This window comes from Akebia trifoliata, chromosome 15, assembly GCF_017979445.1.
Source record: "Akebia trifoliata isolate Shusen 1 chromosome 15, ASM1797944v1, whole genome shotgun sequence".
Taxonomy (NCBI): Eukaryota; Viridiplantae; Streptophyta; class Magnoliopsida; order Ranunculales; family Lardizabalaceae; genus Akebia; species Akebia trifoliata.
In genome coordinates, this window is record NC_141389.1 from 22,363,648 (window position 1) to 22,376,846 (window position 13,199).

The following is a 13,199-nucleotide window of genomic DNA, read 5'->3' on the forward strand; positions in this document are numbered from 1 at the left end:
GGATACACAACTGTACATCCCCATAAATAAGTGCAGTTGTGTATCCCTAGGGAAAGAAACTATGGTTCTAGCACATGCCATGCCAGGGGGCGTATGTCACAGGGGGCATCAGAAAATCAGTATTTAAACGCAAATGAGTTGTGTTCGATCATCAAACCACTAGATCCACATTAAAGATCTTCATAACCATCTCATTTGATAATTCTAATCATCTGATAAAAATGGACTTCTACATGAGGTTCATTGGATGGCCGACAAAAGCAAGGCCCCACTATCAATAGATAAGCTGGATCAATCTAAGAAGTAACCTACCAACTACATAGTACAACCTCAGCTCGAGCGTGTGCGACTAAAATTTGAGATCTGTGGAAGCACACAATTTAACACTACAAACAGTCGCATTTTAGCCAGCCAAGAAAAGTGCTGCCCAAAAAGATGAAGATAATGCAAGAACTAACCAAAACACAATCAAGGTCATTCTATCATACTTCAAGTTAGGCAAAATATCATAAATTGGACCACAAAATTCTAAAATATAAACCAACAAGAGCATCCTGCTTAAGATATACCAACACAAATTTGAAGTCCAAACTCTGCTAAAAAAGTTCACCAAAACTACCCTATATTGGTAACAAACAGGTCCTAGAGATGATGGAAGCTGGCTGAAATCTAAATTATTCCAATCTTGTTGGCAACATCCAAAGCATCATAGTCTGGAGTGAGCCTCACATAGGCCTTTTTGGTTCCATCGGGCCTGAAATCACAAGACAACATAGAAATAGAAGCACTTCAGGAGAAATTTAATAATCCCAACACAGGGTCAATAAGGAATCAAGTACTGAAAACAGGTAAAGTGCACTGCATGACCGTCGTCGAGAACATAATAAAATTTTGGCACACATTTACCGAAAGTGAGTACATCTTAAGTGTAATGCTCAAACTCACAAATATATGAATGAAAGTTACGAAAAAATAAATTATTTCAATTGACAAAATTTCCCTTACAAAACCTAGCAGGATGTTTATTGTATCGGTTCCCAATGGTGTATAGGGCTGCACAGTCGCATTTTAAAGATTTGTCAATAACACGAAAATAAATTCAATTGTGATTGTGAAAGGTACTGCTTATATATTCTTACCATTTCGATTTAGTTCATAACTAAAATATACCATCCATTTCCCTACACATTCCTACAATTAAATTTTATTTTATAACTAAAATATACCATTAATGCAAGACACAAATCAAGCCAACGGTCCCAGGTTCCAATGAAAATTTTGTAATTATTTAGATTTGCACTTGTTTGAGTCTAGAACCTTATAATGGAACAAATCTAAGCCGTCCTACATCAACCATCCATTGTGCAATTAATTTTGAATAATTTCCAATACTTCATACTCGCTATTTCAAACATCAAAGGTCCAGACGAAGTAAAGATGTAAATAAAAATAACTATGATGGTTCACCTGATCAATGTGTTGACCTTCTTGGTCTGAATATCGTACATCTTTTTAACTGCATCCTTGATCTTCTTCTTGTCTGCACGAATGTCGACAATGAAAACCAGAGTGTTGTTGTCTTCAATCTTCTTCATTGCAGATTCAGTTGTGAGGGGGTATTTTAGAATCTGATAATGGTCAAGCTTGTTCCTTGGGGGGGCACTAATACGGGGGTACTTTGGGTTTCTTTCCTTTTTCAATGTCTTTGGACGATGGAACGTAACTGAGGTCCTAATCTTCTTGGCCTTCTTCTTTAAGGTTACTGCACCAGTTTTCACTGCCTTTGCAGCCTTCAAGGCCTGTGCCTTTGGGTCATTCTTCTTCGTGGTGCCAACTGCACAAAATAGAAAAAATAACTAAACTCAGGGTTTCCATGGTAGAAGTAGGAAAAGTGTGAATACCACGTCTAAATATGGTATAAGAGAATCAAAGCAGAAGGTTTCAAATGGATGGACCATACAGGATTCTAAGCCCTTTAAATCTATGCTCCAGAGAGAGAAAAAAATGAACCAAACTTTCATACCTTTTAGACCCTTTACTTAACAAAAGAATATAAAATAAAATAAAAACACTTTCTTTACTGACGTCACCTTATGGCATCCAAAAACAGGATCCAATGCCATAGGGGATGTAGAGGACAAAATTCCAAGTAGTTTGAAAAATAAATAAATAAAAAGTTATTTTTCGCCATTGATTTTAAATTTAAATTTAGGAGTTCGGTGGCTATCCATTTTCATAACCTTGGATCAAGCCTGAAAAAGTTAATTTTTTTTTTTAATCTAAGTTTTTCCATGAAATCTAGGGCGCTGCAGTGTTGGAATGCCAATGTGGTGATCCATGTTGGCCTGACAACACTTATTAAGATTTGAAATCTTTCCAAGTCAGGCTAGCTTGACTCTAACATTTAAACCAAGTATACGAGGAATGAAAACAACAGGTAGTTGTGATGGGCCCACACACCAGAGGCTGCCCAAGGGTGTCATCTCCTCTGAGATTGATTATCATCCATTACTACTAAGAAACAAATTGACGACCCAAGAAGTAAGACAAATCTTTCAATTATTTATAAATAAATAAAAAACCTTGACAAATGGCATGTCTAGGTATATAATCATCCTTAAATATAAATTTGCACAAAACACAAAAGCCATGTATTAAAAAGAACAAAAGAAAGAAAAAAGATTTACATTTGTAGCGAAACATCAGCACACTTAGTTTGACAAGTTGAGCATTGTTTTAGGTGTGAAGCTTTCAATTACTCTAACCCATTAATTCTTACATATAGTTAACACATCTACTGTGAAAAAACACTAGCTTTGTTCAGAACTCTCGACGAGCTGTATTTTAAAAATCTAACAAAGCTAAGTACTTGTCAAGATCTAGAAGAATTTGTTACAAATAATGTCAAAATCAGATATTTCTTTGGGCAAAAAGAAATTCACTCAATGGGTTTCTTCATCCCGATCACAAAATCGACAAGATCAGATGTTTGTAACCATCGATCTCCAAGACCGAATCAATTAAATGGGTAATAACGACTAACAACAATCCAAGAGTGGGGATTTGATTTAATTAAATACGGAAAAGATACGAAATCACGTAGAGATGAGAGTGAAAAATTACACAATAAAAATGGAAAAAATTTGGAGAAATTCAAATACTTATACCTTTAGCAGGAGGAGCCATTGAGAACCCTTCCTGAGCTCGATTAAACCTACCAAAACTCAAAGAAAAAGCATATAAAAAGCTAATCCAAGACAACTGAAAACTATGAAATACGAGAGAGAGAGAGAGAGAGAGAGAGAGAGAACCAGAGATGTTGCTGCTGCAACGGCGTCTAGGGTTAGGGTTTTGGGAGTGAATGGAAAATGAGGAAGTTTATAATTACTATAGAAAACCTTTTGTGTTGGTCATAAATGTATGTTGTGATGTCGGTGATAAATATTGTGACACGTGTACACTAAAACTCAACTTGATTGATTGGTTATTCGTGTTCATTGGATTTTCCCCATTTCTATCATGGGCTTAATAGTACATATAAGCCCAGTACTTAATTTCTTGCTTCCTTATTCTAAGTTTGTGAAAAATAATTTTTCACTCAGAAAATGAATTCTGAGGTAAAATGGACACAGAAATTAAATTATTTTAGAGAAAATTTATTTCTGATTGATTACAAGAACTGACCACATTTTTCAAATTCCTCTCTTTTTTTTTCAAAGATGACCGGGTATCCCAATGGGCAACGGACCGGGCCATATTTGGGTTTCGCCCAGTCTATAGATCATGGTCTTGTCTAAGGATAGTCCCGGGGCATATGCATCACCTGCACATCACACGTACCAAGTAAGTGAGGATGCTCCATTGCAGGTAGCCCCGAAGGAATTCATACTCATACTGGGTATCGAACTCATGACCTATAGGCATTAATTGCTTATTGGTCGAAAATTGCCATTGAGCCAATCCCTAGGTGTTTTCGAATTCCATTATTTGATTATGGTGGAATTTTTTTTTAGAAAATGTACTTAATTAATACCCCTGAGAAATTGGTAATTTTAGATTTACCCTCTTACAAATATCGCCAATTTTAGGTTTATTACCATGACCAAAAGTCAAAGTTGTTTTTTTGTTGATGATTTAACAGCTTAATTTTGATATATATATATATATATATATATATTATATATATATATTGATTTAGTAATTTAAGATTTTAAAGACATTTTGAAAAAATATTAAAATTTCACCCTCCAATCATCAATAGAAAGCAATGTTGACTTCTCGTAAAGGGCTAAACCTAATCTTGCATTTGCAAGATGGTAAATCTAATATCATCAATTTTGCAAGGGATTTATTAAATGAGAAAATTATCAAAAAAAAATCTGAAATAAAAATTATTAATAAAAAAAAGTAACAATTTTTTTATAATTGTCAAAAAGAACCTAAATCGGTATTTCAAGTGTCGATTTAATTTTTTATTATTAAAAAATAAAATTCGGTACTTGAAATGCCGAAATTTATTTGTATTTTTCCAGTCGAATTTCCTTTCCCTCTCTTTTCTTCTTTTCTTTGATTTCCTTTCTCTCGTCATCCTCCTCTTCTACTTCGATTTCATTTCTCTCTTCCTCCTCCTCTAGCGAAGCAAACTTCAAAAGGTAACATTACTTACACATACACATTTCTCAAAAATCAAGATCATGATCTTGATCAAAATTATTAATCACTAACTAAATTAATTTATGATCACGATCTAGATTAAAATTACATGGAGCAACCTGGAAAGTTTACAGAAAAGGGAAAAGAAAAGTTAACCTACAGACTTTAGAAATTCATTCATGGACTTAAATAAGCTTCATGGCAATGGTATATAAAGTTTAACGATACTCATTACCTCCTTCAGATTTAAGAAAAATACTGTCGATTAGTGTATATATCTGAAGATCAGTGGGAGAAAATTTATTATATTAGTCATGTATGTAGATGATATTTTATTAACTAATAGTGATCATGATTTGTTGCACAAAACTAAAAATTATCTCATTAAGAACTTTAAGATGATTGGTATTGGTGAAGCAACATATGTCATTGGCGTAAAAATCTTTAGGAATCGATCTCAAGGATTATTAGGATTGTTCCAAAAAGGTTATATCAACAATCATAAAGAGATATAATATGCAATCTTGTTTTATTGGCGATTAGCTTATCGAAAAAGATAACAAGTTCAACTTGATGCAATGTCCGTAGAATGATTTAGAAAATTGAGTAAATGAAGGATATTCCATACGCTTTAGCTATTTGATGTTTTATGTACGCTCATACATGTACTAGATTGGATATCAATTTTATAGTTAGAATGTTAAGAAGATATCAAAGTAACTTGAGAATAGACATTGAAAAGCTACAAAGAAGGTTATTAGTTATTTACAAGGGACAAATGATTATATGCTCATTTAAAATAGATCAAATCATCTAGAAGTGATCGGATGTTCGGATTCAAATTTTGTATGCTCTGATAGTAGAAAGTCTATATCGAATTTTGTAGTTTTGCTAGTAGGAGAAGTTATCTCGTAGAGGAGCGTGAAGCAGAGCATTACTACTTCATCCACTATGGAGGCTAAATTTGCATGCTTTAAGGTCACGAGTCATGTTTTATGATTACTGAATTTTATCTTAGGATTTGGGGTTGTCGACTCTATAGTTAGGCCGATGAAGATATATTGTGACAATATCGTAACTGAGTTCTTCTTTAAGAATGAAAAATACTCAAACAATGTAAAACGCATAGAGTTTAAGTAATTAGTGGTTAGAAAACAAGTCTAGAAACAGTTAGTGTCATTAGAAAACATTAGTACCACTCAAATGATACTTGATTCATTAACAAATGAATTATCACTAAAAACTTACAGAGAATATGTTATCATGTTGAAATTGGAGAACTATGAACATGTATGAAATTTCGAATTACAGACTTATGAACACTAGCAAATTAGTGAATGAAAAAAAATCATGAATATGTACAAAATCCCTGAATTAAATATCATGACATTCCTAAACACAAAAATTACTAATGTGATTCAAATCATTCCAATCATAAAAAAATTCAAGCAACCGTAATATGCATATAAAAGAAAATCGATTTGAGCAAGAGAATCATAAAAGTAACCAATTACCTTGTTAATATAGAATAATAATAATAAGAAGAAAGCAAAGGAACACTTTTTCTATCATTCAAAAATTAACAATGGATCCACGATGATGATAAAAAAAAGAGTAAAAAGAATATTGATTTGGGAAAATGTAGGGGGAAGGAAGAGAAGAGAAAATAAAATAAATAAATTAAGTAAGAAGCTAAACTCACCTCTATAATTGAAAGATAGATATGTGGGATTCCTTCAGGCACGATTCGAGGTGGTTGTGAGAGGCATTGATGGAAGGAAGAAAATGATAGTTGCTGTGAAGAAAAGGAAACGTTGGAGAAATGAAGAAAGAGGAGAAGAATTTGAAGATGATGAAGTATTATGAGAGGCATTGAAGAAAGGTGATGGATGCTACTATGAAAGTTGTTGTTTGGAGAAGGATATAAAGATGATGAAGTATCGCAAAAAGTGTTGAAATGAGGATTTGATGCTGCTGCTCTGTCAGACCTATAGATACGAGGTTTCGTCATTACGACAGCCACCTCTACTAAGGATTGGAGTCGCCACCATCCACGTTGTTAGTAGGTGTTAATGGTCACCCAATGTGCATTTTCCAAAAAAAGTGACATTTTTTGCATATGGTGACTCGCGATGGATAAGGATTGATCAAACCTTGAGATCCAGGATAAGCAGTTCGGTTGGAGAAAAAAGAAGGTGTTAGGCACCCTTTTCTCCCCGTCAAATGGCGGTAACCTTAAAGAACTCGATCATTTGATTTAAAAAATTACGAAAAATAAAGTGTCACGTGTGTGCATTTGTACCCTAAGTAGGGATTTACTTTCGGCTCGATCATACAATCATCTCATTGAAAGAGATGATCCTAATGGATCATTTGCCTTGAGATCCACTCATCTTAAATCCATTTAAAATAAATGAAGATGAGAGGGGATAATAGAGGAGGGAGGAGGAAAGGGTAAAGAAAAGAGGGGGTATGGAGTCTTAAACCCACCTTAAAGCTTCTCTTCTCTTCTTTCTTTCTTATTTTATGTCTTCTTGAATCTTCAGTAGACTATGAGAGAGTGTGTATATATATATATTTTTAGAAGATTATTGTGAAGGTAGAATAGTAGAGAAGAGGTGAGTAGAGATTTGAGTTCTTTTTTATGTGAGACTTGGTGTAGAGTTAGTAAGAGAGACTTGATATAGTGGTTGGTAATGAGAGTTGGGCTTATTTTGGGAAGAGAAAGAGGGTATTTATAGATGTTGAGGATTTATTTTAAGGATATAATGGGGTGAAATGAAGAGAAGTGGTAGAATGGTATGGGGTGTAAGAGAAAGGTGGGGGTAAATTAGAGATGATTGAAGGGCATTTGTATAAAAAGGGTAAATGGATTGGATCTTTCAACCCATTTGGATTGAGTATTAGATGGAATAAAATAAATGAGAGTGGTTGAGAGGATGGGATTGTGTAAAAGAGTAATTAATTGGTGAAGTGAGTTGAGGGGATGGGTTTTTAATTAAAAGAAAGATTGTGTAAGAAGGTGGTTGATGATATTTTGGGAGCGTGTGGGAGATGATGCCATGTGTCAAAATGGGTGGAGATGAAGGGTTGAGATGGGTTGATGGGAGAGGATGAGTGTTTGATTTGAGAGGAGGGGTGTGGGTTTAGATTGTAGATGTGGGTTTTGTAGGGAATGATGAGGGTAGATTAGGGGGATGTATAGGTTAGGGTGTGGGTAGATTAGATTTTTTTAAAGAAAAGGTGATGGGTTGATGTGAGTAGATTAGGGGAGGTATAGGTTAGGGGTATGGGTAGATGTGATTTTTTAGAGAAAAGGTGATGGGTTGATGTGTGGGCAGATGAGGTTTAAAGAAAATTAATGGGGTAGGTAGTTGGATAAGGAAGGTAAGATGGGGTGATGACATGTGTCATATTTGATTATCAAGATGGTGATTGGTTGATGTGGGTAGTGGTTTATGAGTTAGGATTATAGGTTAGATGTGAATTAGATATGGGTTTGGGCTTTGGGGCATTGGGCTTGGGTTTTAGGAAGGTTGTAAGTATTTTGAGATGGGATAGGGTTTGTTTTAGGGTAGAGTTGGGTATGTTGGAGATATTTGGAGTTTAGGTTATGTGGAGTTAGGTTTAGGTTAAGGGGTAAGGTGAGGGATTGATTTTAAAGAGATGAAGGTTAGTGGGCCGTAAATGGGCTTAGAGTATTTTTGGTTTCGACGATGGAACGGTGAGGGTAGAGGAAATGATAGGTGTCCCAAGTCTCATTTTTTTATTTTATTTATTTTTTGAATTTTTGAAAATATTGGTTTGATCAAAAAATGCCACGTGTTGGCAAATCGGACTTTTTAGGCCCGTTGGTGAACTTTATCAAAAATTTGGCGTTTTTTATTATGGAAGCAGAGCGGTGAATATTGGGAAAGCGGAAGGTTGGCCGAGTCCTTTTGGCGGGCCTCTCAAACCATTAGGAGGTCTTAGGAGCCTTGGTTCGATCAAAATGCCACTTTTCAATTACTTAGGCCTTTGAGGCTCGTTGGCTCATTTATTTGGAAAATCTGTATTTTTGGACTCTTTCGAGTAGTGGTCCGTTCAAATTGAGGTGTCTACAGCTTCCTTTCTTTGTAGGAATTGCGTACAAAGAACTGCAAAGAATAGACTAAACCCCTATTTGTACGGGCTAGAAAAATTCTGTAAAAATGCGATCTTGAATTATCGATTGTATTGAAGATTTTTTGTGGAAGATGACTACTTAAGCACGGGGTTTGACAGAGTTTTGCCTTGATCTCGATGGCGCGAAGCTCGTGTGAGATCTCAGATTTGATGAAAGTTTGATGAGTTTTGAAATTTGGATATTTTTTGTCGTGTTTTAACAAATCGGAGTTGAGTGTAACTCGAAAGGATTTTTTAGATATATTTTTTTAATTTTATCCAAAAGAGAATTTTTTTTGTTGGAGTCGAATCAACCAAGATCTGAAGGCAGGAGGGCTACATAGTCTGAGTCGCCCTCATTTAAAGCCGCATTTATTGCAATAATATCAACAAGAACATAGACTACGAACGAGTCTGTTGCATCGGTGTTACTCTCTTGCAGTATCAACATACTCTTTCGCGCTTCTTGATTCATTATCACACCAATATCTCTAGCTGGCATGTTACTAGTCATAACACTTGTAAGGCGTTCGCACTGCCGATCTAAGGTAGCAACCCATCGCTTTGTTCCAAATCCATGGTCAGAGTTAACCAGTGTTCTATATGTACTGTGAACTGTTTTGCCATCCACTTCTACATGTTCGACCCATATGACCTTGGAGTGACTATTTGTCATTTCTTGGATTAAACAGCTTGATGGCCTTCTTCCACATCTCGATATCGGGATATAACACAAATGATCTAAAGAGACATCGACCACCATCCAAATCCCCTCGGTATGTTGTTTACAATACCGTACAAAGAAACTCTCTCAAGTCGAAACCAGAGGTGAAGGGACTTGAAATTCTGCTGTCATCACTTGAAGGGCTCCATTATAGTTTTCTGCTAACCTGTTGATACGACCTTAAGAGTCATTGCTTTTGAAACAATACTAAAATACACGGTGGACCGCGGATTCCCATTCATAAGGATCTCAACAAGGTTAATGCGATTCATGATAACAATGGTAGTTTCTCGAGAAGCTTCTGACTTCAATCCATATGATTTTGGTCCAATTCCCCTCGGGAATGTTTGCATGTACTCATCTTCACTTAGAATCTCATAAGCAGGTCAAGATTATGCACTCACAACGATTTTCCTAATTGGGTCATTCTTATAAACTCGTCCATTACTGCAACTACGAGTTCGATGATCAATGGTTTATCTGCCTCAATAGGCCTGGAGAGTGATCTCAGGCGGGACTTGCTCGGGGTCCCTGCTTCGATGCCTTCGTATCTTGTTTAGTAAGTCGTGATGCTTCAGACGCTGAAAAATTGATGATGAGTCAGGCTGTCCTGATCCGTGCTTTGGAGGAACGCCTTGACTCTTTTTTCATGATGTTTGATTGATTGTGTTGTATTAACTCTTTTTGTATTTTCTTTTCATTATTTGAATGTATGTAAAATGTTGAAAGATTAATGCAAAGAAAATAGGTTTTGTACTTACTTGGCCTCAGGTGTATCTAATGCTTTGAAAACTTGAAGTTTGAATAAGTCCTAGAATCTTCATCATCGGCCAAAATAGTAGTTTTTCTTTTTGAAATTTTATGAAATATCTTTATCAAATGAGTACGATAATTCAGAGTTTGTAAAATCTTTGGTTGCAACGATTTCGGTGTTTTTGCCAACCACAGAGGATATAAACGTCAATTGCTCTTTTGATTCTTTTATAATCATTCCCAGTGCCCTGGTATTGGAAGACTATTATCTGTTTGGGTCTTAGGATTTTTAAAAGATTTTACTGTTCACAGTTTATACTCTTGCGGGCCAGGAGTTGTTTTTTTTTGTTAACATTTATTGCCCCTAATGCCAATTACGGTTTTCATCAGACCCGGTTTTCACATTTTTACGCATCGACGTCCTTTTTGGGATTTTCATCGTGTCGGTGGCTTTGATCTTGTCATAGTCTGATTCTTTTACTCATATTGCCCTTTCAGATTTTCACTATGTCCTTTCAGATTATGCTTGTATTTTTTTTTCATTACAATTTTACTAGGAGTTTCTGTGTCTTTGTGGCTTGGTGACCCAAGTTGAGTTGCGAGATCGGCGACTCTACTCTTGTAGTAGCACTTTTTCTTGAGTAATAGATCTAAATTCCCCTCTCGAGTTTGCTGACGACTATTCGTGGTTCGACAACTCAAGTTGAGCTGCGAAATCGACTACTCTACACTTCGAGTACTCTTTTTTTTCAAATATCCGATCTAGATTCCCTTCTCGAGTCTTCCAACGACTAACAAGACTTTGATGTCCGGACCAAGTCGCAAGATCATTGGTGCTGCCACTGTCATTATGTTGCCCTAGAACATTTCCTGATCAAAAAGGACTTTAAGTAGGACGAAACGTTGGCTTAGGCTTATGGTAGTAGAAGGTTACAAAAAAAGTTAAGGTCTAGGTTTGTCTAGAGTGGGTTAGGCCTGGGGTTTGTCTATTTTTACTTCGAAAAAGTGATCTATGTCTCCTCCCAGCTTCTCTCAAACTTGTTTAGGTTTGAGTTTTTGACTTTCTTGATTTTTTATATTTTGTATTTTTAGCCGTTCACAGCTTATCTTCATGCGGGCCATGAGTATTTCGATGCTTTTGCTTTCTCTATTTATCTGATTTTCTTTTCTTTTATCGTCTTTTTGTGTGTGTAATTATTGACTTACCCCAGTCTTAGGTTAAGACATGAACGTGATGGCTCAAAAGGGTTGACTAAGGTTGATAGTTGGTTTAGAATAGCAAAATGGCCTTTCGTCATCTCAGGATCAGATCTTAAGCGTAATATTTCTTAACAGTGTCAGCATTGATCGGTTGCGGGAAGACTTGTCCGTCCATTTCTGTGAGAATCAGAGCTCCTCCCGTCATTATCTTCTGCACGATGAATGGTCTCTCATAGTTTGGTCTGAACTTTCCTCTGGCGTCTTCTTAGATTGGCAGAATCTTCTTTAAGACCAGGTCTCCTAGCGAGAAATCTCTAGGCTTAACCTTTTTGTTATAAGCACGAGCTATTCGTCGCTAATAGATCTGTCCATGGAAAATAGTTGCAAGGCGTTTCTCTTCAATCAGATTTAATTGATCAAATCGAGCTTGAATCCATTCAGTCTCAACTAACTCTACTTCCTTTAAGATTCTGAGGGAAGGGATCTCGACCTCTACAGGTAAAACTGCTTCTATTCCATAGACTAGTGAATACAGAGTTGCCCCAGTCGAAGTTCTGAACAAGGTTCGATAGGCATGTAGTGCAAAGGGTAACATGTCGTGCCAATCTTTGTATGTAATTGTCATCTTCTCGATTACTTTCTTGATGTTCTTGTTAGCTGCCTCGACTGCTCCATTTATCTTAGGTCTGTAGGGTACAGAGTTGTGATGAGTGATCTGGAAGTCTTCGCACATTTTGATCATATCTTTGTTCTTGAAGTTCTTGGTATTGTCAGTTACCAATCCACTTGGAAGTCCATACCAGCAAATGATGTTATTCTTGACAAACTTCATGCGTTGCTCTGAGTGACATTGGCGTATGAAGTCGCTTCTACCCACTTGGTGAAGTAATCGATAGCAACAAGGATGAAATGATGCCCGTTTGCAGCTTTTGACGAGATCTACCTAATGACGTCCATGCCCCAGAGTGAGAAGGGCCAAGGAGTGGTCATATGATGTAGTTCTGAAGGTGGGGCATTGATCTTGTTGGCGTAAATCTGACATAGATGGCATTTGAGGACATGTTGATAGCAGTCACTCTCCATTATAGTCCAGTAATATCCTATTCTCATGATTTTCTTGGCTAGCATATGACCATTCATGTGCAGCCCACAGACTCCTCCATGTACAGTCTCAATTAGTCATTTTGCTTCTGTTTCTGCCATACACCTGAGTAAGATCTCATGGTGCAACTTTTTGTAAAGAATACTGTTGTTGATGAAGAATTGCCCTGCTAATTTCTGGATAGTCCTTCGGTCATTAGGCGTTGTATCTGAGGGGAGGGTTCGATCTTCAAGATATGCCTTGATGTCTAAGTATCATGGCTTTTCCTCGGATTCTTTTACTTCGACGGGTAAGCAATAGGCTGGCTCATCTCGAATTCTAATCTCAATAGGGTCGATGATTAAGTCTTCCGAGATACTGATCATAGAAGCAAGTGTAGCTAGTGCATCAGCAAACTGATTCTTAGCTCTCGGCATGTACGTGAATGAAATCCTATCAAAGCGTGATCTTAGTTCTTTCAGATGCTCGTGGTAAGTGACCAGTCTCTGCTCTCGGGTTTTCCATTCTCCAGTCGTCTAATACACTACTAAACTTGAATCTCCGAAAACATCGATCTCATCTACCTCGAGATCCAGTGCTGCTTTCAACCCTACTATGCATGTTTCGTATTCAGCCTCGTTGTTA

General features: G+C 36.5%; 1 protein-coding gene across 1 annotated transcript; it reads right to left on the reverse strand.

Moving 5' to 3' along the window:
• Nucleotides 1-454: 454 nt before the first annotated feature.
• On the reverse strand, nucleotides 455-3,417 carry RPL23AB (ribosomal protein L23AB). The gene is made up of 4 exons (XM_086425725.1): nucleotides 3,312-3,417; nucleotides 3,168-3,214; nucleotides 1,468-1,834; nucleotides 455-754 (listed from the first exon to the last, which is right to left on the reverse strand). Exons 2-4 carry the CDS (start codon nucleotides 3,184-3,186, stop codon nucleotides 670-672), a joined length of 471 nt encoding a protein of 156 aa, XP_086281851.1. The 5' UTR covers nucleotides 3,187-3,214; nucleotides 3,312-3,417; the 3' UTR covers nucleotides 455-669.
• Nucleotides 3,418-13,199: the final 9,782 nt, after the last annotated feature.

What these genes read in the sequence shown, in the direction of transcription:
- RPL23AB (XM_086425725.1), bottom strand. An exon ending in AAGGTCAACACATTGATCAG is followed by an intron (nt 755 to 1,467) that starts GTGAACCATCAT and finishes TTGTGATTTCAG; the next exon opens with GCCCGATGGAACCAAAAAGG.